The sequence below is a fragment of the Pteropus vampyrus genome, unplaced genomic scaffold (assembly GCF_000151845.1).
Source record: "Pteropus vampyrus isolate Shadow unplaced genomic scaffold, Pvam_2.0 Scaffold49, whole genome shotgun sequence".
Classification (NCBI taxonomy): Eukaryota; Metazoa; Chordata; class Mammalia; order Chiroptera; family Pteropodidae; genus Pteropus; species Pteropus vampyrus.
The window spans coordinates 2,344,944-2,358,143 of record NW_011888830.1 but is presented as its reverse complement, the minus strand read 5'-3'; the positions used below and the strand labels follow the sequence as shown (position 1 = coordinate 2,358,143).

At 40.1% G+C, this 13,200-nt stretch overlaps 1 protein-coding gene across 1 annotated transcript in view; it reads left to right on the top strand.

Moving 5' to 3' along the window:
- The first annotated feature begins 9,897 nt into the window (after window positions 1–9,897).
- CDC123 (cell division cycle 123) overlaps window positions 9,898–13,200 on the top strand; it is a 47,528-nt gene continuing 44,225 nt past the window's right edge. Inside the window, exon 1 of the mRNA XM_011359616.2 lies at window positions 9,898–10,065. Within this exon, the coding sequence (XP_011357918.1) occupies window positions 9,992–10,065 (74 nt within the window). The 5' untranslated portion in view covers window positions 9,898–9,991. The remainder of the gene's footprint in view (window positions 10,066–13,200) is intronic.

The following is a 13,200-nucleotide window of genomic DNA, read 5'->3' as shown; positions in this document are numbered from 1 at the left end:
GTTCAGTTCCACAGCTCCCTAACCTACTCCACCTCTCAGGTTTAGCTCCTGGGAAAATACAGACCATCAAGCAAGATTACCTCTTACCAACAGCCTTAGAGAAAAAACTGGCTTTGCTGTTTCTTCTGGGACCTAATGTGATAATTAAACTACCCATCACAGCTTCTATTTTTATCCCAGATCACAAGTTTCCCCCAATCTGAAAACACGACCAGCAGAACAGTCAACCTTCTCACAACCCTGTTCTCTCCTCCAGCCTTGCCGGACTTCTTGAAAGGACAGATGATTTGAGTAACATACAAGACATACATTAGGACTGTGATCTTTATTCAACCCATCAGTCTCTCCCACGACTGCATCATCTTCGAGCTAGAAACAAGTATCTCCAATCCTTTACTCTTTCCTAACTATAACTTACCCGTTACAAGTCCTAAAAATCCCACCTTTAACACTTCTCTAAAATTGTTCTATCCCCATCTCTCTCACTTGGGATGAAATGATTTCCAAAACTATCTCCTAGACGCTAGATTTTTCTTTACATTGTCCAACTTTCAACATTGCTCACTGTTATGCTATTATAAAAACGCCCTAAGGTCACTGCTAAATAATGATAGAAAGAATAAAGTGAACGTGGCTGGATAAGTCTACAGCACCATTCTGTTCCTAGCAATCAGGTTAGTGTGGGGCCTGCTTAGGCTTGTTCTGAAGAATAATATTCGACTAAGTTAGTTAAACTCAGTTTCAAAATGATCTTGGCACAAAGTTCAATGATTCACACTGCCTAATTTCAAAGCGTACTATAAAAACCACAGTAATCAAGGGGGTGTGGGTACTGGTAGTAGCACAGGGAAACACAGACCTTGACATGGTAGAACTGAGCATCAAGACCTAAACCCATAGGTTTATGGTCAGTTGATTTTCAATAAGAGTGCCAAGACAATTCAGTGAGAGAAAGAATAGTTTTTTCAACAAATCGTTCTGAGACAGATACATAAGAATGAAAATAAATCTCTACCTATGCCATATATAAAAACTAACTCAAAATGGATCAAAGATAATAGTAAGAGCTAAAACTATAAAACTCTTTGAAGAAAATAGTAGGTGTAAATATTCATGATGCTGGATTAGGCAGTAGTCTCTTAGATATGACAGCTAAAGCACAAGTCACCAAAAAAAAAAAAAAAAGATTAATTGGACTTCATCAAAACTAAAAACTTTTGTGCTTCAAAAGATACCACCAAGATAATAAAAAGACAACTTATAGAATGGAAAAAAGTTTGCAAATCTGACAGATTTGTACCTGAAATATGTAAAAAACTCATATAACACAATAATTAAAAGACAACCTAATTGAAAATAGGGAAAGGATCTGAACAGATATTTCCCCAAAGATCTACAAATGGCCAATAAGCACATGAAAATGTGCTCAGCATCACTGGCCAGCAGGGAAAGGCAAATCAAAACCACAATGAGATAGATACTTCACCCCCACTAACAAGGATTATAATAAAACACAGAATAACAAGTGTTGGTGAGGAAGTGGAGAAGCTGGCACCCTCAGACACTGCTGGCAGGATGTAAAAGCGAGCAACCACGTTCAAAAAAAGTGGTGATTTCTCAAAAGGTTAACCATAGAATTCCCATATGACCCAGGAATTTCACTCCTAGGTCTAACACTGAGAGAAATGAAACATATGCTCACACAAAAATTTGTCAAGTTCATGGAAGTTTATTCCTAATAGCCCCAAAGTAGAAGCAACCTAAATGTCTATCAGTCAATGAATGGGTAAATAAAATGTGGTGGTATATACATGCAATGGAAACTTATTCAGTGTAAAAGGAATAGTTTCGATGCATGCTACATGAATGAACCTTGAAAACAAGCTAAGTTAAGAAGCCATACACAAAAGGCCAAACATTACATGACTGCATTTACATGAAATATCCAGAACAGACCCATGGATACAGAAAGCAGATTAATGGTCGCCAAGGGACTGAGGGAAGGACTGCTTATGAGTATGGGGTTTCTTTTTGATGAAAATGTTGTGGAATTAAATAGTGATTGTGGCACAATCTTGTGAAAATACTAGAACCTCTGAATTTTACAGTTTAAGGTGAATTATGGGATACGAATTACATCTCAATAACCACCACCACCTCTGCAGCCTTAAAATCCCTAACAGGCAAAGTTCAGGACAGTGGGGTTGCTGAAGGTCATCGTGGGTCCAGAGACTGACAAAGCCAGACGAGGTCAGGGAGGCCTGCCTTGGACTCGGAGGGCCAGTGACATGCAGCACTGCTCTGCCAGGTAACCACTCAGCTGTCTTCCAGGTGTTATCTTTCCTGGTGCTCAATACATATTTCTGTTGTAAAATTAAAGGTATTTATTTTATTAAAATGTTATCAACATTGTTGCTTGCAGATTATGGGCAAACCTAAGAATTCAATTTCCAATATGGACTTTGGCAAAGAAGCAAAATTTGAGGCCTCAGGTAAGAAAAGATGACTGTATGCCAAAGAAATAAAAACCACTTAATGAGGATGAGGGAAAGATATGTATATACATCTTGACACTCACTTAAACCATTTAGAAGTATGCAAAGCTATACTAATATAAAATTAATATTAAAATAAATTAATAATATATTAAAACTAGTATTGAAATAAAGTAAATAAACTTAATATTAAAACCAAGTACCAACTAGGTATCCTAGGTAACCTGGCTAAAGCAGCTTGTGGCAGAAAGCGCCACTGAAAGTGACAGACTGTCCTGGGTGCAGCAGACAGAACAAACAAAGGTCCTGAGGAGCTTTCAGTGGAGGAGCTGACTTTCTGGTGGGGAGAAAGGGAGAAAAAGTGAGGAGCAACATATGCAATTTATGGCAGGTGACCTAAGTTTCAAGGAGAAAGATTAAGGGAAAGAAGAGTGTAGAAGATGGGGGGTGGTGTGTAATCTATAGAGCGATCAGGAAAGGCCTCTTTGACTTAGTGACATCTGATCAGAGGCTTGACAGTAATAAGCTCTGAACAGATATTTAGAGACACATATTTAGCTTATTGACCACATTTATATAGCATTAGAAAACAGGCGTTATTCCTTTGAAAGTACCCCAGAGAATAATTTACTAAGTAAACTATTAACCGGCACTGGTTTACATTAGACAAATAGTTTACATAATTAGAGTCAAAGTAAAATGCTGACACAGATGAAAACCAACCAAAGGTTGGCTGTTTGTCTTCACCTGCATGCTCCACACCCAAAAAAACTTTATCTAGAATTTTACCTTCTAGATTTCCTCCAGTTTTGATTCTAACACGAGAAAATAACTAAGGCAACCACGCAACCCCATTTACCACACAACGTAATCTGTCTAGAATGGTACAGAATGCTTGAAGTGTTTTGTTTTTTTTTTACCTCCTTTTAAAAAGTAACATGCTGACCCCAATTAACTTTTCTGTACATACCTAAACTTAAAAGCAGAGAACTGTAGTGAGCAAAAGTATAAGTACCACCAGAAGATACTGAAGGAACAACTAGATAATCTCTTGATATTCTCTCCAAAGAGGGTTCTTGGTCTGGATTCCCAGAAAGCGTAGACAAAAGGGCCAGTAACGCCTGACTTAGAGGAGCACAGAGGTCCTTCCCCCGCCCCCATGTATCTTGAGGGGCAGAGGGGCAACTAATTTCTTCGGATTTACAAAAAACTTTAAGGCTTTTAAGTTATCTGCTAGATCCCCCTCCTCCCCCCGGGTTTATATCTTTATAGCATCCCTCAGATCTTCCAAGGGATTGTTGATGGCCCAAAAGATGAAAAGCACCATTCTGAAGACTGGTTCTTCTTCTGCTCATTTAACCAAGTTAGCTTAAAACTCAGAACTCAGCCTTCTATTAAAAGGTGGAGCCTGGGTCAGTAAACGTTAAGCTATAAACAGTTGTTTCGAACAGATCATATTAAAAATATTTAGCTAGAATGTTAGAAAGCTAAAAGGCAAAAAACAAGCTACAGGTATAAATTACAGAAAGCAAAAAAGTGGCACAGGGCTAGGCCTCTCTAGAGTGATTTCTTGTAATGGAGTTAGCCCCAAGGGAAAACAGTACTGTGAAGCAATCTATTGACAGTATAAATAACGAAAAATGTGATTAAAGAGTGATTTCAAAAGGATATTCTGTACTGTGTGGTTCCCAAAATGTTCAGGATTATAAAAGCACCTCAAAACTACCGAAACGAAAAAGAATATTGTTTTAAGCACTATTTCCAAAAAAAAAAAAAAGCTAATTAGTTCTGTTTGGGGGCCAGTCACTGCAAGGAACATGCTGCCGAATGAAATAAAGGAGGTTTCCGTTCCATGCTGCACATGACTGTACATGTCTCTATTACTGTGAAAAAACTTTCCTCAACTGACTTGATGCTATTTCAAGATTTAAAAAGTTTAATTTCAATTTTATCTACTTCATTAGCCAGAATTTAAGGTTATCTACATTTTGCTGCTAATGTTATACTTAAAAAAACAATCCATGTACATAATGTTGAGTGCTGTACTGTTTAAATTATCATATGCCATTTTAACTGTTCGGTTTTGACATTGCAGGTCTGGTATGTCAGATGTATGGTTTTTCCAGGGCATAGAAAATGTCACTGGATTTAGAATTCTTGTACAGTAGCAGGCAGGAGTCTCTAGCTTTGTGAGCATGGGCAGTTTAAATGTTTGAGTATGTACTAAGTGCAATTCCAGCCCTTGGGGACCTTGTAGTTTAGCAAATAACCAGAAGGCCAAATGTCTGCTATCGACATAATGCAATACCAGAGTGGTTTAAATGAGGGGCAAATCACACCTCCTTGGGAGGCATGGAAAATTGCAAAAAAATTTAAAAGGCAGTTTGATATTAACATAAAATTCACAGAACAAAAAGGCAGGGGAAGCATTCCAAGTAGAAGGAATCACATGAACAAAAGCAGAGGCATTATCTGGGGGAAGGGTTGAAGAACTCCAGGACAGTCTGGCAAACCCAGGGGTTCTCAAGCTTTTCCTCCACACACCCTTCAATGAAAGAAAACAACCAAAGCAAATCTCACATATAATGGATGCTGTTAACATTTGCAAACATCTCCAAGGATTGGGCTGAATGCCTGCTCTTTCCCCCAACTTGCAGGCAAATAAAGCACTCAACAACCTGTTAAACAAAAAATTTTAACTTCCATGGCTCAAGTCAAGGATATTGGGCCATTACTAGCAGAAAAAGACCAGTCTTGGGGGATAGAATCTAAGCCACCTCCAGCATGGCTAGGTAGGAAAGACAAGGCCCTTGTCCCCTGGAGCTTTGCAATCTCTTTTACAAATCCGGTGGGGGCAGGGGTGGGGGGCGGGTGGAGATTCAGAAAGGCTTTACATTAGCTACAGACAAAGAGGATGCAAGAAGGTGAAGAGGGGCTAGTTCCGGGATGGGTAGCAGAGTCCACAAGGAAGAAGTGTTGGCTGCTGTGGATTAGCTGTGGGTAAGACACTGAGACATTCACGTGCAAATAAGCAGGGGCTCCTAGGGCTCAATGGCGCCTGCCTGTTCTCTTTTGGATAATCACGGAAATAGCCACCAGGAAATTCAACCTGAATTCCAACAGATGTGCAGGAATGCGAGCATCTTGACTGAGGTGGTCCACAGCTATTAACAGGCTAGCTGTTCTCTTTCACTCTGGCTGCTGTAATTTTAATTTAGAACACCTCATAATCTTTTTTTGTCCAACCCTAACTGGTATGCCACAAACTTGTTGCTATGTAAGCTCCTCTTGGAGTTAGCACTTAGAGAACGATAAGTGATTAGTTTTCTACAAACTTGGGTATTTCAGCATTTCTTATAACAACAGATGGATTAAAGTTAAGTGGGAGTTAAGATTCAAGAAGTTAAACTGAGAATCTCAAAAGAATAGGCTGTGGAGTTTGCACTCATTATTATTCAAATTACCACACTTGAATCCCTGCCGTTAGCTGGAGTTGCAAAGTGAAGCAGGCATCACAAGAAATTACACATTGGCTAGTCTTTCCCAGATAGCTGAGTATCGTAAATAACATCTATTCTCAACCAAGTAAAAGATGTAGGATCTCAAATCATAAGGAAAGCTTCTGATTGACAAATGAAGGTCAGGCAGTTGGAACAGTTTTATAATTGGATAGAGAAATCAGCAAGGTATTCTAAAAGAAATTAAGTGGGAGAGGATCAATGTTTGAAAAAATAACATGACTTTGTCAAAGTTAAGCATCAAATGGTTGGGCATGTTTAAGATGCCATTCTACAATCCTTCGGAGTAATTTACACAGGAAAATTACACAGAAAAGCCCCTTGATTTATAATGAACAAAGAATCAATTAGTATATTTCTATTTAATAATTTTGGCTATATTCATAAAATTTTGTGTTTTTTTAAAGGTAATATTTTGACCAGTCCTTTGGTACCATTTATGGTAAAATTTTGGTATTCACATCAAACGGATTCACTTTCTGAGCTTTTCTTTGCTGACAACAATTATCCTCAGATAATGAAGACTTCCTGTACTTAATTTGTAAGTGATGGAAAGGCTCTGAAGGTTTTTTTCTTTTCTGGCAGGTGTAGGGGTTGGGTAGGTTGGGAGGGAACTAATATTTTGCGGAAATCATGCTACTTGGTGATTTATAATCATCACATTTAGTTCTGGTTGAGCAAGAGTGAAGTGACTATAATTACCCTTGAGAAGTTTAATGGGTTACAGTGACATAATAATGAGACCAGTAAAGAACCTCTTGTGAAACCAAGGGTCCTTATGACTTAGATTTAATTTAGTTTTAAATCCTAGCTCTAGAAATCCTTTCTCGTTCTACTCCTCAGAGACCATGGGTGCTATTGCTAAATAATAATAATAATAATAATAATAAACCTTCCCAAGCATTTTGGGATTTTATGGATTAGGAAAACAAAAAAAAGGGTTGCCCTGGATAGTCAGCAAACCTTAAGGCAGCAGAAGACAATAGCCCGGACCAATGGTCACTAGGTCTGGACTTCTGGCATGCTACAGATAACATGACCTAAGTTACTTTCAGTCCCTGAGCCCTAAGGAAGGAAAGGCCCACTGGCTTTCTCAAGGGACTGTACAGAGGGATGCTATGGAAAAGACCTGAGTTGTCCTCAAGACCTGAATAAATGATATATTACCCTTATCTCACCTCCGACCAATCAGCTGCCAGCACGAACCCCAATCTCCAGCCCAGGCGTACCTTGTGATTTTGCCCGTAGGGTCTGTAAACGCCATGGGAAAGTTGGATGTTTTTACAGTAAAAGCCTCTGTCTCCAAATTGGTCACTTCAGTATGCAACAATTCTTTCTATTCTGCAAACTCCTGCTTGTGCATTTTTTTGTGCCAGTGCACTCAGGGAGGTGGACTCAAGGGAAAACCCTGGGGTTCCAGTAACACTAATAGCCTAAGAAAGAGAGAACAGGGTTGGCCTAGGGTGGTAGCAGTGGCAAGAAAAGAATTCCTTGCAGATGAGGATTTATTACTTTTCATAAATCAGCTTCAAGGGAGGGAGTTTCTAAAGCTAATTCCAAGGAGACGCACTTAAAGGACACTGGGACATCAGGAGAAAAGTTTGATGCACTGTTCAAATTTGGACTCGAGTATTGAGGTGTTGGTGAGATTTTCATGTGGAGAAAACCAGCAGAAGATAGTTGGAAATATTAACATAGAAGGATTAGTCACGTGGATTCCAAGAAGGAAATATTTTTTCATTATTTAATTTGTAATTGCACAATAAACCTCCCCCTCAATCATTTGGCTACCGATATTTTTTGGCATGCATGAGAAAAAGCAACTATTTCCATTGTGGTAAAGGTTTTATTGAAGAAACTTGATGAATAGAAACACTTCATGGCTAAGTAAAGACAAGGCAAACATGGTGGCTAAAAAATATAAAAGTGAATTTAGCTGTATCCATTCAAAATACTGGAGTATCTGTTTGTAATGTGGATTTACTTGATGCCGGTTAAGTGTGTTAACAAGTTACATAAAAGCAACTGTAATACTAAAGAGTTACTTAACAACTTCCACACAAGTGTCCTGGGCTGTTAATGTATTAGTCCTCCTATAATGACTGTTTCCAGTTTCTACTTTCTCCTGCATCTATTAATTCTATCTTCAAGAGAAAATAACTTACCCAAATTCACCCCAATCAGTGCTAACATTCCCTCCTCTGTAACTTGTTAATTTCTATGTCAATCAAACAATATTTGAGCAACTGCTCTATCTGGCATTCGGTCACTTAGATCTGGCAGTCTAGCACCACTCTCCTAACATATAGGGAATATTGCCCGGCCCCCCCCCACCCCCAAAAAGACAAAGGATTGCATAATACTGGATCTCAGAAATGCTTATGAACAACCGCAGCTGCTCCCTCCCCAAACACATACTGCAGCATTATATTTACCTCTGCTTTGAAAACAATGCTCTCAACTAAACCACTTAGCCAGTAAACATTTTTGAGAAAAATAAACATGAAACAATCCATATTCCTGGGGGGAAGAATTTCTAATTCCAAATAGGCAGAGGATCTAGTAATTATTCTAATGAATACTTTTCTAAAGAGGACTGTAGTTGAGTTCTTAACCTTTCCAATTTAAAACTGCTTAGCTGGACCAGTAAGTGCGCAACTTTAAAGAGACATGTAAAACGTGCGCCTTTAGGCATGGGTGCTTGGTACAAGCCCAAGGCATGAAACGGTAAGAAGCAAGGACCTGATTTTAAGGGCGATTCTCAGCAGCTAGTCGTTTCTTTCTCATTTTTTTTTTTTTTAAAGAAACAAATGAATTTTCTTAATATTCTATTTTCTGGTAGCCATCCGATACGTCATTTCAGAGTAGGGAAAATAGATGATAGTGTGATGGGGAGGGAAGAGGAGGAAAAATGAAGGATACTACAAGTTTGACTAGGATTCTTCCAGTGTCATGATTCTTAGCAGGAATCATAACTGATAAAAGCCGGCTTTTCCAGGCTGCTACTTTTGCGAGGCTTGAATAAATGAACTCTACGCTCAAAGGCGAAACTTCTCCCCTTTCCTCCATTCTCCTCTTCTACCTCCAAAGTCGAAATCCCCAGGATCATACAGATGGGATTCTTTCCCTCCCGCAACCTTTCCCCACGAAAGAAGAGCGGTCGTTCCCTCCTCTTTGCAGATGCCTCAACTAATGCACTCAAATTAAGATTTAACTGTGGTGTTTCCTGCTTTCTCTACTCCGAGTAACTCTGGCTCTTCCATCACAGTCCCTGGTTTTCCTCTGAACTTGCCCTCCTTTCCGCGCCTCCGCAGCGGTCGCCCCTCGCTGCCCAGGACGCGAACCCGGAGGCGCGCGAGCGCGTGGCTGCCCGCACGCTCCATATGTACTCCCTCCCTCTTCCCCAAAGACACCTTGTACGTGATTGGCCGGCGCCCAGTTACCTACTCCAAGGTGTGGGGTGAAGGGAAGGGTACTCCTTTGGGAAGGGGTACGAAAGAAGAAAGCACGAGTCCGCGGAAGCAGTCTCCAGAGATGCCGGTGCCACTGCTTGAGACAGCCGCACCTGGTGGTTATAAGAGTAAGTGCACTTGCCCCTTCCCGGCACCCGTAGCACCCCCCGCCTCCACCCCGCCGGTGACCTAGCCTTAGATGATTACCTTCCGGGGCAGCGCGCGTCTAGGCGAGAAAGCGGAACCAAGGACTTTAATTAGAATTCCCTTCTCAATACTTCTGTAATTCCTCTTCTGGGATCAGAATTCTGTGTTGGTGTGTGTTCGTGCGCGTATGAGTGTACACTAAAAGTAGGCCCCACGATTCTCATCCTCTGCTCCCTTTTCTGCCACTTCTTGCTTTAAGGACCGGAAGAGTCCTTGAGCCAAAATAGTTCGGCGGGCACTTCCGGTACGGGAGAAGAGAGTTCCGGGAGGGTGCTGGAAGGAGAGCGAGAGACAGAGAGACGGCGGCGGCAGCTGGAGGATGAAGAAGGAGCATGTGTTGCACTGTCAGTTCTCTGCGTGGTACCCACTGTTCCGAAGTCTTACCATTAAGAGGTAAGTAAGACTGCTGGGGCTGTGCCGTGGCGATAGGCAAAAGGGAACTGCGACATTTTGGGTAAATCCTAGCTCGGTCAGAAAATGCAGGCCTAGTAACGACTGCATGGGAGCGCCAGGACCGAGAGTTTGACTTCTTGTGGTGTTTCAGGTGGGGAGATAATGAAGTCGATCCACATGTGCCATGCGTCCTGTTGCGTGTCAGGGAGTGTGGTAGGGGAAGTGGAAGGGTAGGTCGTGGTTCAGAAGAGGTCAGAAGCGGGTGAGTAGTGGGGTAAGCTAGTCTCGACTTGGGAGTTCACCATCTCTGCTTTTAGATTGCCGGAGATGGGAGGCAATCAGGAGAACTGGGTGGTTGGGCTTGCCACCAGGACTAAGCCCCGGGAGGACTTAATTGCTTTCAGTCACGGTACAGTAAGAACAATGATAGAGACCCCACCTCAAATTCTGTTGAGAAGCTCCAACATGACACTATATATTAAGCATTAGTTGAGTATAGTTATATGTTTTAGGGATGGTAATGTACTGTGAGAGGGAGCCATCTGGACAAGCCACAAAACAGTATTTGTTTTCTAGTTCTCTGGCTTTCAAACAATGAATCCATCCCCCAGTTGACAGGGCAAGCAGAAGATTTACTGTTTCATTCTTCACCCGATCATTGAAGGGAATGTAGGCAAGGCAGCTAGGAGAATATCCCCAAATGTTCAAAAGCAGCCATAACATCTAGAACAGGATGCAAGAATAGGCTTTCACTCACTAAGAGGGATAGATCAAAGAACTACATATTCATGGATAGGATTTTCTGTACTTCGTCCACTCTGCCTTATTTAGATATCAACTGTCCCTTCCTTTTCATTCTGTCCTCCTGGTGTAGAGAGTGTGAATGTAGAGAAACTTTTGAAATCCTGAGGGGTTGGAAGAACATAATGAGATTATTCAAAAGACAATTCTTTTCCATCCTCTTATTCATATGTAGAATCTGCTTCCAGTTATCCATGGTGAAATGGAGGTTAGAGGAAGATAATCTTTGCATTTGAAGATGACCAAAGTCACACCAAAACAAAAGGAAGAGCTTCAGCAGCAGCAGTGAACATTACCTCCTAACATAGAAGTTATCTTCCTATATGATATGCCAGTCCTTCATTACCTTGCATAATTGAAATAGGCGTTGGGTCTGAGGTGATGCTAGAGTTATATTGGGTTAGTATGATATAAGGTATGTTTATGAACTTGTCAGACATTTTCACACTGAGTTCATTTAAAACTGACATTCGCTTTCTGTGCAGGTACCTTTTGTAAGCTCTGGCATAGTTTTTCTTTGCCTTCAGCAATAAATGATAATGCTTAAGAATTGGACTCTGGAGTCTGAGCCATCTGCCTGGCTTTGAATTTTGTTTTCACCAGCATCTTGAGCCAATTGGTTAATCTAAGCCCCATCTGGAAAATTAAGAAAATAATAGGATTGTCATGGGAATTAAATGAGATAAAGCATTTAAAATGCTTGTCACTCTGTCTGACATATAGTAAATACAAATATGCTGCTTGTTTTTACATTTCGGATTTATTCAAAACTCCATTGAAGCAAAATAATTTTACTTCAATTGAAATGTGTATCATATAAAGCTAAAAGTGAAAAATAAGCCAAGCAGTGGGAGTTTCTGAACAGTCCACCATTAGGCTGTGTTGTCTGAAACCATTTTTACTCTGTGTTTAAACTCTTCAGTCTAGTTAATTCTGTGGTGATATCACTGGAACCTAACATATGGCAGGACACCACTCCACAACCCAGGCCTACCTGGTGAAGTTGTGTTAACTTTGTCATTGTCAGCTTTGATGTTGAGAGACCATATTCTGATTTTTGACTCAGCATTTTTTAGTGTTTATTAATCATTATTCAGAGATGATTATGCAGGTAAGAATAGAAGTACATTTTTTGCCAAGTTCTAGAACTTTGACTCAGGCTTAAGAAAAATTAGCTAGAAGACTGGGCCATCGACTTTCCCTTTCTAAATCTTTTTCTTTCCTCAAACATGACAGACAGTTACATTAATCTTATAAAGGCCTCTCTGCCTCTAAAATTCCAGTAGAGTAACTTGTCTCTATATATAGAACTTACCAGCTTGATGGTGTAAGTACTTTGTCATTTAATTCTTTTATATCTTCCAGTTAAACCTCATTGGATTCTTGCCTGCACAGTGGATTTCGATGACCAATTTAGGCTCCTCTCTGACAGCCTTACTAGCTTTGTATAAAGTGTGCCTGGCAATGACTTGTTTATGGCTTCAGTGTTTCAGGCACAGTTCCTTTCTTCTCTGTGTTTTAGTAGCACTTGGTACATTTTGGTACAGCACTTATCATATTGTACTGTGATTTTTTTTTTTTTTCTTTTCTATCTTTTCCCCTTCATAGGCTTTGCATTCTTAATGGAATCACCTTGATATCCTCCTTGACTTACATAACATAATGCAAAATAATGTCACGAGGATGCCTTTAGAACTGTGACTTGTGGAACTGAGTGAATCATGAGAACTATGCAGAATCCAACTTGATGTCAGCTGATGATATCTATAAGAGTTATAGAACCTCCAAATAGGAAGACTATGCAAAGAATTCAGAGTAAAATCAAACAGTAAATCTAGTCAAGGGATGATACAACCTGGAGGGAAAGTCTAGATTCAAATCAGACTTGAGAACTAGTGAAACTCAAAAACAGTGGAAATGGTCTCTGAAATCATCGATTTGGGGACTTAGAGATATTATTAACATAAAAGAAGGCTCTCACCGTAGTCGGGAAAATCACCCTAGATGTCTGGAAGCTGGTATCCCTGCCATCATTTCAGTCTTAGGGCTCTGAAAAGAAGGTAAAGTTGACGTTCTCTTGGAAAGGTCATCTTAATTCTCTTGGGATGACATTGTTACTTTAGTGGGGGTCTTTAACCCCAGGAAGAACTTGAACTAAATATAGAGGTGATGATAATTCAAACTTAAGAGTTTGATCTTTTTTTCTGCTTCTTTAGTATAAACTTAGAAATTCGTCATTTTGAGGATAATTAGCATACACAAAAAATTAGCCTTGTGGTTCTAATTTAAATTGGGTAATTGGTTTAGAATTGTGATACATTAAAACATGTAAGA